This window comes from Apis florea, unplaced genomic scaffold (genome assembly GCF_048593485.1).
Source record: "Apis florea isolate Af1SG1 unplaced genomic scaffold, ASM4859348v1 contig_2989_pilon, whole genome shotgun sequence".
Classification (NCBI taxonomy): domain Eukaryota; kingdom Metazoa; phylum Arthropoda; class Insecta; order Hymenoptera; family Apidae; genus Apis; species Apis florea.
The window spans coordinates 440,001-452,096 of record NW_028256685.1 but is presented as its reverse complement, the minus strand read 5'-3'; the positions used below and the strand labels follow the sequence as shown (position 1 = coordinate 452,096).

Below are 12,096 nucleotides of genomic sequence, written 5' to 3'. Positions count from 1 at the left end.
TTTTTTTTTTTTTTTTACACGTTAGGCTTTTTAGCGCACAGATACTATTACTTGTTTTTTTAATTAATGGTCATGGGTATAAGAGGCACGTCATGCATATACATAGTTACACACAATCGTCTAAGTTCGCCTATTACTTTTTCTTTTTTCTTGTTTTGTAATTATTATCCCGTAGACTTATACGCAATAGCGACAGTAAGATTTTACAGTTTGTTCTCTTGTTTTTTTTTTTTTTTTTTTTTTTTTTTGTATCTTCTTAACATTTTAAGCAGCCAAGCAGCTATTATAATACAGTACAGACAGGAAAGCAAGCAGCAGAGTTTTACATACACACAACAAGCTTTCTTAAAATAATAATATCATAAGCCATAATTCCGTTCAATTACCGTACGATAGATTTAAATTAGCGATCACCCACGGATACATAAGCAGACATATATACCATCGACGATATCATTACCTGTGCGAGAACGATACACATCGCGATACCGTTGAATAGAATTATTTTGTAATTCCGAGTTATAGAGAGAAGAGAGAGAGAGAGAGAGTGAGCGAGTGAGTGAGTGAGCGAGAGAGAAAGAGTATGTGCGTGAGTGAGAGAGAAAATGTGAAGAGAAAGAGTAGGGGAGGGAGGGAGAGTGAGAGAGAGAGAGAGAGAGAGAGAGAGAACGAGGAATAGAGCGAAGAAAGAAGCAGCAAAGCACTGAAAAAAAAAAAAATAAATAAAAATAAAAAAACGAGCTTATTCGAAATTCGTCAGATATGTAGAAAAAAATTGTATTGAGAAATAAAAAGGAAAAAGAACCGGTGCCATAGGCTCGAAACATCTTGAAAAACATCCGGGGAACATGGAAAAAAGAAAAAAAAAAAAAGAAATAAATAAATGAATAAAGGCTGAATTCTTTCCGGTAACGACTCCGTTTCGGGTACAAATCGTTTCTTCTTAAGCGAAATAATGCCGAGCGTTACCGTGCTTGCTTATTATTTGTTATCTGCCAAGGTGTTCTGGTTATAATATATATTTATTGATGACTATTATTAATATTATTATTATATATTATTATATAATTATAGTTATTATTATTTTTTATTTCTAAGCAATGTCAAATGCATCTTAATATATTTTCACCACGATTTTTTTTTTATATATATATATATATACACACACACACATATATATGTATATATTATGAAATGTACTATTTGGTTTTAATAATTCGCTTTGTATCTCTTTTTTTTTTTTTTCTCTTCTTTTTCTTCGTTTTTTTAGTCACCTATCACATCCTCGACAGAAAAAAAGGAAAAAAAAGTGAGAACGAAAGATGACAACGATTCATACACACCTTCCCCTCCCCCCCCCCTCCCCTCCGTTATATATACACAGATATATATATATATATATTCCTTTCCCCTCCCTTTCGATCGTGTTCCACACTTCCGCCCGAACACTTCTGTTCTTTATTAAATTTGTATCACGAGTGCATTGTGTTGTCACGCCACTTTCTTTCAGCTGGAAGGTAAGTTACATCGTCGATACGACGACACGCGCGCCATGTATCGATGGAAAAAAATGAAAAAAAAAAAATGAAACAAGCAAGAGAGACTTTGGACAAACGACGAGATCGTAATCCCGAGATCCCGCGGTAATGTCGCGGTCTCTCTTCTCTTCTCGAGAGAGCAAGTTCGCAACAAGTTGTTCATCGTCGACGTCCACGTCTCTTTCCACGTGGTTCTTTCTCGAGATTGTTTGTTGTCACGTCGGAAAAATTGGAGACGACGCATGCGTTTGTCGTATACGTGCACGTACGTACGCAGGAGATCGAAGTAAGAACGATTCTTCAGCAGCGGAGGGGGTCGAAAAAAGGAGGGGTTTCTCGAAGGAGAAAAGATCCCGTGCACGCGATACGCGTGTCTCTTCTCTGTTCTCCTGCAAAAAAGAACATCGAACTCGTCGGAAGTTGGTCTCGCACACGTATCTTCATCGCGGCCAGAGAGAGAGAGAGAGAGAGAGAGAGAGGGAGGGAGAGAGAGAGAGGGAGAGAGAGGGAGAGAGAACGATACCAGTACAGGTGCTGCGGAGCCAAGGGACCCTCCGAGAGGCGACACGCATTCTCGATACCTTCGAACGAGATCGACCGTGAGAGAAACGAGGGCCGTTCACAGTGTGCGAAAAGAGAACGATTAAGCCGCCACGCCGCTCGCCAGGCTCACGCATATTATTACGTTTTACTTGGAATTGCATGCTTTAAGTGTCACCCAGAATGCTCAGTGTTTCCTCCTCGTCGTCTCCCTTATTTCTCTTCTCGTGTACTTTTTTTTTTTTTTTTACATTTTTTTTTCTTCTGTTTTTTTTTTTTTTTTTTTTTTTTTATTTCTTTTCTCTCTCTCCATTCAATTCCTCACGTTTGTCAGGTTTGTCACGAGAGAGAAGGCGTGATCCGTAAAAAAAAAAAAAAAAAAAAGAACGAGAGGTATTACGCATTGATGCGTACGTAAAAATGTGTCCAGAGTAAAGTGGAAAGTGTTTATTACGTATTCTTATAAATATATATATATATACACACATTATGTATATATATATATATATATATAAGATCGTGCGCAATTTTTGTACACAACAACCCGTCCTCTCTTTTTTCGAACGCACTTTTTCGAAAACCTTCCTCTCGTATTATTATTATCCCCTTCCCTCCTCTCATTCGCTCGTACCTACAAGCGTACACTTCCCCGCGTACGAGCGTGCATGCATATATATACGCGTGTAACATATACGCGTGTTCGCACGAGTGTGCGTTTCACGAACACACGATTCCACGATTTCACTTCCATCGAAATCCTACTCCCTCGTCCTCACGACCTCATCAGCGAGGTTGTTCACAATTTCTTTTGCTTCAAGTTTAACGAGACGCGGCCCGAGAAATTGGATAAAAAGCTCTTTTTTTTCCAGCGAAAGGCATTGAACGAAGGGGTTGGCCTCGCCTCCGTTTCGCGTTCGATGGCTAAAGGGCGAAGGAAGAAGGAAGACGAAAAAAAAAAAAAAAGAAAATAAGAGAGAAAGGGAGGGGAAAGAGTAAAAAAGGGCAGATACCGTATTATAAAAGCCGCGATACACGCGTATATATATATATATATATATATATATACGTAAATAAGTTGTATACCACACAGCGTACAAGGCTTCGCCAGTCTGACCGGATCTTTTTTTTTAATTAACGCGGCCATCACAAATGAACCGAGCGCGGTTTCTTTTTTTTTTTTTTTCTTATATATCGCTTAATTCGTTTCCGTGTCCATGCAATTCGTTCCTCAATACTTTGTACATGTATGTGTACAAGTATTTTCCTTCCTCCCTCTCTCCCCTCCTTTTTATCTCTCTTTCAACCTACCCCTCGCTCGTCCGTTCCCTCCCCCTTCGTTCAATCTTTATCCACTTTTATCTGAATTGCGCACACCAAGGCCGCGTGCATATATAAATATATGCATACAGAGAAGAACTAATGGCACATCGGGACCAAAGAAGTCTCGTTCGCTCGCTTATTTCTTTTTTCTTTTTTTTTTTTATGCCCGCGCGTCTTATAATCCGCACGACGAAGACTTTTTCAGTTTCAGTCGAACCGGAGGTTTCGATGAAGTGAAAAAGAAGGAAGAGAAAAAAAAAAAAAAAAAAGAAAAAAACTGCCATTGAAAGTTCTTACTTCGCTCCCCCTCCCCCAAAGCCATTCGGCCATTTCGGAACAGTTTCCCCTTTCTTTTTACACCCCCTCCTCTCGAAATGCACCTCGAGCACGTCGAATTCGTGCCTCGTCGATTCCGTTTTCTTTTTCTTCGTCCATTTTCACTCCTTCCTCCCCTCTTCCTCCTTCGAATCTCTCAATACCCCGTTTAAAATACCCGCCGATGTTCAAAAAAGGTTGGGGTGGGTCGCGCTCGAATGCCAACACGGAGGGAGGATCGGTCGCGGTGAAGACGTCGCGATACGATTGTTTTCGCCGTTGTGCGTTTCTCTTCTTTTTCCCCGGCAAAGAAAGAAAGAAAAAAAGAGAGCGGACGCGATCGTTTTTAAAGGGAGCTCGCGAGTCGAGAAGAAAAAAAAAAAACTTGGCCGACCGCGGAAGTCTTCGCCGCGTTCTTCTTTGAATTTAATTTTTCGCGTGGGGGAAGGGAGAGAAGCCTCGTAGCTGCGCGTGAAAAGGCATCGTCGAAAAGAAAGAAAGAGAGGAGGAGATTCTCTCGACGATTCCTTTTTCTTTTCTTCTTTCTTTCTTTCTTTCTTTCTTTCTTTTCCCTCCTCCTTCCATCTCCTTCCGTGTCCTCCAGAAAAGAGAGAACGGAAACCTCCCCTCCACCCCCCCCCCGCGCTCGAATTATATTCGTTCCTTTCGAATTTCCGCGAGGTTTCAACGTTCGCAAGCGTTCAATATTATTATCGAATTTATCGCGCGGTTAAATAGGAGAGAATACGAGCACGAATGCGGGAACACGAAGGAGGGAGAGCGAGTGATGTAGGGATGAATCTACGAAAGAAGGAAGGGGGGAAGGAAGGAAGGAAGGAAAGTAAGCTAGAAGAAGAGTTTATTATCGCTTGCGTCATCGTTTGATATGGGGGATAGGGTTTTTAAGTGTGGCGGTTGCAGCTGCATGAGGTGCATTGTTGTGTTTCAGTGCTCACCTCTATGCCGGGGCTGACCTTGAACTCTCTGAACACCCAGTCAGCGAAGAAGCTGTTCACCTGCCAGCTGTGCGGCAAGGTGCTATGCAGCAAAGCATCCCTGAAACGCCACGTTGCCGACAAGCACGCCGAGCGACAGGAGGAGTACAGATGCGTCATCTGCGAGCGGGTGTATTGCTCGCGTAACTCCCTGATGACCCACATATATACCTATCATAAGAGCAGACCCGGCGACATTGACATTAAGTTCTTTTGAAGGTTTAGATAAGGTAGGGACACGCAGACTCTCTCTCATCTACACCGCAACAACCGTACACATCGCCTCTCACGCCACATTTCCGCCCTCACTTCTCTTCTCCTCGTTTCACCACCCCTTTTTACTCACGCCTCTGATCCGCACTGCTTCCACTGGAGTTGGAAGAATCGCGTAACAAGTCGTTCCGCGATTTCTCGGCTTCAACCTCGTTCCTTCTTCTTCGCTCTTTCGAGGAGAAAATGCATGCCAGAGAAACCGGTCCCAACCACTCCCCACGTGGTTCGACCCTTATTCCTCCTCCTCCTCCTCCTCCTCTTCTTCTTCTTCTTCTTCTGCTTGTCTTATACATCCTCCTCTTGCGGCCCGAAGCTTTCGTTTCGTCCCAGCGTCATTTCGTTCCCTCCAATCCTGGTTCAGAACCGCTTTTCTTTCCTCTCCTCCCGTCGTCCTTCATTCTCTTCGGTACCGTACGGTCGCCGATCCAATTCTTCCGGTATTCGCCGCTCCGTTATACCCCCCGCCTCCCTCCTCCCCCTCCTCCTCTACGTCGGTGACTCGGGATCGACGCGTCGAGAGAGATGCGTCCTTCATCCGTTCGCGGCGATGGAATGAAGAAGGCACGAGAGCAGGAGAAAAAAAAAAAAAAAATAATAAAGAAAAAAAGAAAAATCGGAGAAAATCGTTCAATTGACCGATCGTAATGGGGTTGTTATATTGTTGTTTATTATATAGGGTCGAGTTTTCTTTTTTTTTTTTTTTTTTTTTTAAAATCTCGCTGACCAAAAGACGATGTAATTCCAGGGTGTAATTGCGCTTCAGGTTGTTCCCTTACTAACACACCATTCACCTCCCCCTTTGATTCTTTCCTTTTAATTTCTTTCCGTTTCTTTTTTATTATTATTATTATTATTGTTGTTATTGTTATTGTTGTAGTTGTTGTTGTTGTTATTATTTTGTACGTCTTGTGACTCTGGTAACTCTGTGATCGTTCGTTTCAATCTTATTATCTTTCCTCTTTTTTTAGGTTTCTCAAATTTCCCCTCCTTCCTTCCTTTCTTTCTATTTTAATTTCTTAGTCTTCTTAGCATCTTGATGTTCGATTTCACGTATGTGCATGCTGAATTTGTACCTTGTTCGAATGTTAACGCTCATGTTTTACAGCTTCTAACACAACGGAATGTCACGCTTTCGAAACGGTGGATCGATCGTCGACGAATCGTCGATCCGTTTTTTCAAACTGTCGAAGATTTTCTTCTTTCTTTTTTCTTTTCTTTTCTTTTCTTCGAGAAATTCGAATCGACGTAATTCTCGCCGATATCATCCTCTTTCATTCTTCTCATTGTCGCTGCATGATGCCCTCTCCGTATATCTCGTTCGATTCATTTTCTTTCTTTTTTCTTTCTTTCTTTCTTTCTTTCTTTTCTTTTTCTCCGAACAAAATCGAAATAGATTTTCGATCCAACTAACCAAGAAAGCACGATTTATCGATCAACCCACGCACGCACTAGCGAATTTTCATCATTATTCAGGGAGGAGGAGGAGGAGGAGAAAAAAAAAAAAAAAAAACGATCGCAGCTTGTTTTATTTGCACGATGCGATGCAACACACTTCTGCGAGTTTCGCTACTAACTCGTCCCTGTTTTCTTTTCTTTCCTTTTTTTTCTCTCTCTCTTTCATTCCGGGAAACTAACCGGGAACGGAATCGAACGAACGATCATATCACGCGGAAAACGCGGTCTGGCATGGTGGTTTTGGTTCCTCTTCATCTCGACTAATCAAACGACTCGGTCAATTAACGATATTATTATCCCATGGAATATCGCTTACAATTCCATCCGATGTATATTATCGATCGGAGGCAGAAGGAAAAAGCTTAATCCTTAATTGATCCCGAGACAGCTGCCCAGCCTTTGAATTAAAATCCCCCGAGGCGAGGTCGTCTCGAGGAGGATGGAACGAGGAGATTGTTGTATCTGCATTCGAGGTCCCTACGATTACTAATTACTAAAACACACCGTTGCACTCGTTGCACGTCTCTAACACGTCTCTAACACGAAATCCCTGTAAACGACCGATAAACGACATCCTTGATACTCCTCGATACTCGCGCGATACATACTTGCTTCTCCCCCTATTTCGAGATATTCGAGATATATATATATATACATTTATATGGGGTCCCGTAATTTATATGGGGACTCGTGTTTCGCGCAGTCGCGCGAGAACAACGTTACGTTCTTACGTTTTGGACGATGGTGAGAATGATCGAGAGAGATTTTGATCAGAATTGTTAATTGTTATCGATATAATTGCAGAAGAATCGATAGTAAAATAGTGTTGTTTGAAATTATGGAATCGAGATACAATCACCGATAGAGAAATCTTTCTCGATCTCGAAAGAAGAACGAAGGGTTGTTGCTCGTCGCCGCGACGCGAATGCGATGATAATACATTTCTGACGCGTGACGGACGTTTTCAGGTACGGGCAACGGGATGCATCCAGCACCGGTGACGCCTCCCTCTGCCATGTACCGGATGCCGCCGCCTACGGCGGGCGGTATAAACGAGCCTCAGGAATGCCCGTACTGCCGTCGCAACTTCTCATGCTACTACTCCCTGAAGCGTCATTTCCAGGATAAGCACGAGCAATCGGACACCCTCTACGTATGCGAGTTCTGCAACCGCAGGTACCGCACCAAGAACTCGCTCACCACGCACAAGAGCCTGCAGCACCGTGGCTCGAGCGGTATGCTCAAGAGGCTGCTCAAGACGACGGCGATCAAGAACGTTCTAGGCAGCATGCAGCACGCCCAGATGCAGCAGCAGCCGCAATGAAAATGTCGGAACAGCCGTCTTCTTACAGCCTGCCCCCCGTCCCGGACACCGTGCAACAACACCGTGATCCTCATCATCATCATCGTCATCATCATCATCATCGTCATCGTCGTCATCGTAATCGTCATCACCATCGCCGATCATCTCGCGCGGCGATGCGTGATCGGCCACCGTCATCGATCCTCGCGGACCAAAACGCGACGCTGCGACGCATCTGGATACATCGAGGAGCAACGAGGAAGAACGCGAGGCCGAGTTATCGTCGCCGTTTATAATTATTATTATTATTATTATTATTATTATTATCATAATCGTCCCAATCTCCTTGTGCCTCTCCAGGGACTGGATGGACGAGGAACCTCCTCTCCCCCCTCCCCCCCCGCCCCTTCGGGGACGAAAAACAAGGAAGGGAGGAAGGAAGAAGAAAACGGGGACGACTCGAGACCCGCACCACCTACTTCCGCCTACACCTACACTTACTTCTGTGGATTCGAGTCGGCCCACTACTCGTTTGAGTTCGTCGCTCGAAACGGGATCGGAGGACGGCTCCTCCCCTCCCTCCTCCCCGGCGTTCATTAGCCCCCCTTCATTAGCTCTCCTCAAGACTGCGATTAATCCAAAGAAGGGAGAAGAAGAGAGGAACAACGAGACTCTCGCCTCGGTCGGCGAGGGGGAGAGAGGTTCCATCTTTCTCTCTCTCTCTCTCTCTCTCGCCTCGCCGTGAACAGGGAATACATTCCACATCCCAGCTCTCGACGGGGCTTTCCAGCCCGAGCGGCGGATTTTTGACGAGGGAACGCCTCCCCCAATTTGACAATCGGTCCCCCGATCAATGATTCTTGGTCACTTTGGGCCTGAGGGGGAGAGGAGAGGGAGAGGGAGGGCGTGACGACGTTCGTGCGACGTTGGCGCGCGGTTAAACGCGGGCAAAGGAAGGGATGGAAGGAAGGAAGGAAGGAAGGAAGGAAGGAAGGAAGGAAGGAAGGAAGGAGGGAAGTCGTTCGATGAGGAGAATATATCGCGTGTGATATCGCGAGTGTACATAAGAATGAGAATCCACGTCGATATATGATTTTTTTTTTTTTTTTTGCCTGTTTGACGCGTTTCGTCGATCGTCAGAGAGAGACCCCCCGACGAAGGCATAGTCCCGCGAACGATCATGTCAATTTTTTAACGAGTATATATATATATATCTCTTAGCTAGACACGAGACACAGACGAGGAAGGAAGAAGGGTTTGGAAAAATGACGAAGAGAGAGAGAGAGAGAGAGAGAGAGAGAGAATGAGTGAATGGGTATGCGAGTATGAGTGTATACGTCGCTGAAGTTTGTACAACACGCGCACAAGGAAAGTTAGGGAAATGAAATTCGTGGTATATAAATTCGGAATATCATTTTTTTTGGAAATATCGTTGAGGATATCGTGGAGGATATCTTAGGCCTAAATGTAAAATGAAATTCAATTACAAACAAAATGTGCTCAAATTTCGGGGGGGGGGGGAGGGGAAAGGAAAAAGGAAAACTGGGTGAGGGAGGAAGGAAGTTGTCGAACGTCGGGTCGGGAAAGGAGGAGGGGGAAGGCGAAGCGTGGAGCCAGCGTGTGGAATGGAGAGAGAGAGAGAGATTAGAGAGGATTGTTCGCGTGTAATAAACGTGGAAATAACGATAGATAGGGAGGGAAGGAAGAGAGGGGCAAGTTTAGAAAAGTGCAAGTTTAGAGAAGTTTAGTTTGGGCTCTTAAGAGAAGAAACGTGTACAGGTCCGTCGTGCGCGCAAATTACAGACTATATTTTTAACTCTTTAAAAGTAATAATATTTTGAACTCGTGTATATATATATATATATACATATATATACATACACACATACATACATACATACATATATATATATATATATATTATATTCATAACGATATTGATAACGATGATATTCTTCTTGTTCAGGTTTTATAAATGAATGGGGAACGAGTGAAAGGGGAATGAAGAATATAGCTCGACGTAGATAATGCGATAATACGAAGGACGAACGGGCAGGGCGGTGGAGGGCGGTCACGAATCACCACTCCGCGTTTTTTCGTCTTTCGTCTCGTCCGCGATCACGCGGCTCATTTAACGAATGAATGTGCAATATTATTATACGAGTAAGGAATGGGGGTGGGGGGAGGCGGGGAGGGGGAGGTAAATTTGAGGGGACGCTTTTTCTTGGGAAAAAGAAAGAAAAAAAGAAAGAGAAAAGAAAGAAAGAGCGCAGTTCTCGAGCAACACTTCTTTTTTTTTTCCACCTTTCTCGTTTTTAAGCGGAAAAAGACTGGGGGGGGGGAGGGGGAAGGGGGGAATCCGATTAGGCCAAAGAAAAGATTTTTATTTGGGGTTGGGGGAGGAGAGGTTTGGGGCTGGGGATGAAGAAGCGAGTGTTGCGGCGGTACGAGCAACGATTTCACAACGCTGTGTGGGACACACCGTCGAATCGACTGCCCTGCCCTTTTCTTTTTAGAATCTTCGACGAAGCACACACACACACACATAGAGAGAGAGAGAGAGAGAGAGAGAGAGAGAGAGAGAGAGAGAGAGAGAGAGCGAACGTACAAGCGAGAAGAGGAAAACCCTGAGACACAATTGTTTATCGCGCGACATATATGTAATACAAATATTAATATTCAGGTTTTTCAGAGAGGTCGAAACTGTAAAAACGAAAAGGAAAAAAGAAAAGAAAAAAAAAAAAAAAGAAAGAAACAAAAGTTGATGTTTTATCACGTAAGGGGGAGGGAAGGGTTCAAAAAGAGAGAGAGAGAGAGAAGGAAAATGGAACAAAAATTATTATAAAAACGCCATATTATAAACTAAACGAGCAAGTACAAATTATCGTGGGGAAAAAAAAATGATAAAACAAATTACGTCTACGTCTAATTTCTAGTAATTCCGTAGTAACGGGGGATAAAAAAAAAAAAAAAAATAGAAAAAAGAAAAGAGGGGAGAAAATATGTAGCGAAGGATAGATTAAATTGCACGCGTCTTTTCGGGTTTTAGCGACGGAGAGAGAGAGAGAGAGAGAGACAGAGAGAGAGAAAGAGAGAAAGAGAGAGAGAGAGAGAGAGAGAGAGAGAGAGAGAGAGAGAGAGAGAGAGAGAGAGAGAAGAAGAAAGAGAAACGAGAGGGGGGAGGGGGAAAGGACGAGAGAGAAGTTTTTCAAAACATATCTTCGAAACGAGAAGTATACCGTGAAAAATACGATTTTAGATTTAGGTGTCTTCCGAAGATGGAAGTTTTTAAAATAATTACGTATACATTTGTAGACATTTGAGATAAAGGGAAGAAGAAGTTTTTCCGCGGCCGGTCAAAGCATAATGTGGAGAAGAAAAAAAGAAAATGAAAAAAATAATGCGTTCCTTTTTTTCGGGGAGGGGGAGAGGACGGGGGGAGGGGGAGTCGCAGAGAGAGAGAGAGAGAGAAAGAAAAAAAAAGAGGCGATTTCGCGAAGGAAAAAAAAAAAAAAAATCTACAGAAACATCTTTGCTTTCCTAAAATTTCTTTTTCGACTTTTTCGGGGAGGGAGGAAAAGCTTGAAACGTAATTCGTTAGTGAAAATTATCCTAGTCATTTTGGAAACTTTTTATAATTCTGTGATATATATATATATGTATCGAGTGTCATGAAGTATTCCGGAATAAAAGAAAGAAAAAAAAGGGGTGGGGAGGACGGGAGGGAGGGCAGGGATTTGAAAAAGAAAAGAAAAAAAGAAAAAAAAACGAAAAGAAAGAGAAAATATTCCACCACCATTCCACATTATGATTGACGGCTTGTGGGCAAATTGCATATGTAATACACTGATTGGTTAATCGATATCGGGAAATTCTGTGATGTCCTTCAGTTGGGTATACTAGATCGAGAGAAATATTAGAGAATATATGAAGAAAAAAAAAAAAAAACAAAAAGTATACGGAATTAGGTCGATGTTCGGTGTTGTGTAAGTTAATATTTGTAAAGGGGGGGGGGAGAGGGGGGGAAAGGAGGAAAAAAGCCGAGACTTTTTATGCCGAGAAGATTAAAATCGAACGCTGCCGGAGCTTTCACGATCGGCGACCGCTGATCCGATGTTTTTCGAAAAAGAATTCATTTCGTGGAAAAAAAAAAAAAAAAAAAGAGAAGAGGACTGATTGCGAATCGTTGGAAAATTTGGCGGGAAAACCACGTGGAAAAAAAAAGAAAAAAGAAAAAGCGTCGAGCTATACCGGCTCGGGAATTGCGACGAATCGGGAATCGGTACGATACCAAAGTGGATTTGACTGCGATTATTGCGATTTTTATTTTACTTTGTTTGTCTTTGTTTTTTTCTTT

General features: G+C 43.0%; 1 protein-coding gene across 1 annotated transcript; it reads left to right on the top strand.

Annotated features, from left to right (window-relative positions):
• The first annotated feature begins 7,418 nt into the window (after window positions 1–7,418).
• LOC147657675 (madf and zinc finger protein 1-like) lies at window positions 7,419–10,055 on the top strand. Its single transcript, XM_086907907.1, has one exon. It carries the CDS (start codon window positions 7,419–7,421, stop codon window positions 7,758–7,760), a length of 342 nt encoding a protein of 113 aa, XP_086764033.1. The 3' UTR covers window positions 7,761–10,055.
• The last annotated feature ends 2,041 nt before the right edge of the window (window positions 10,056–12,096 follow it).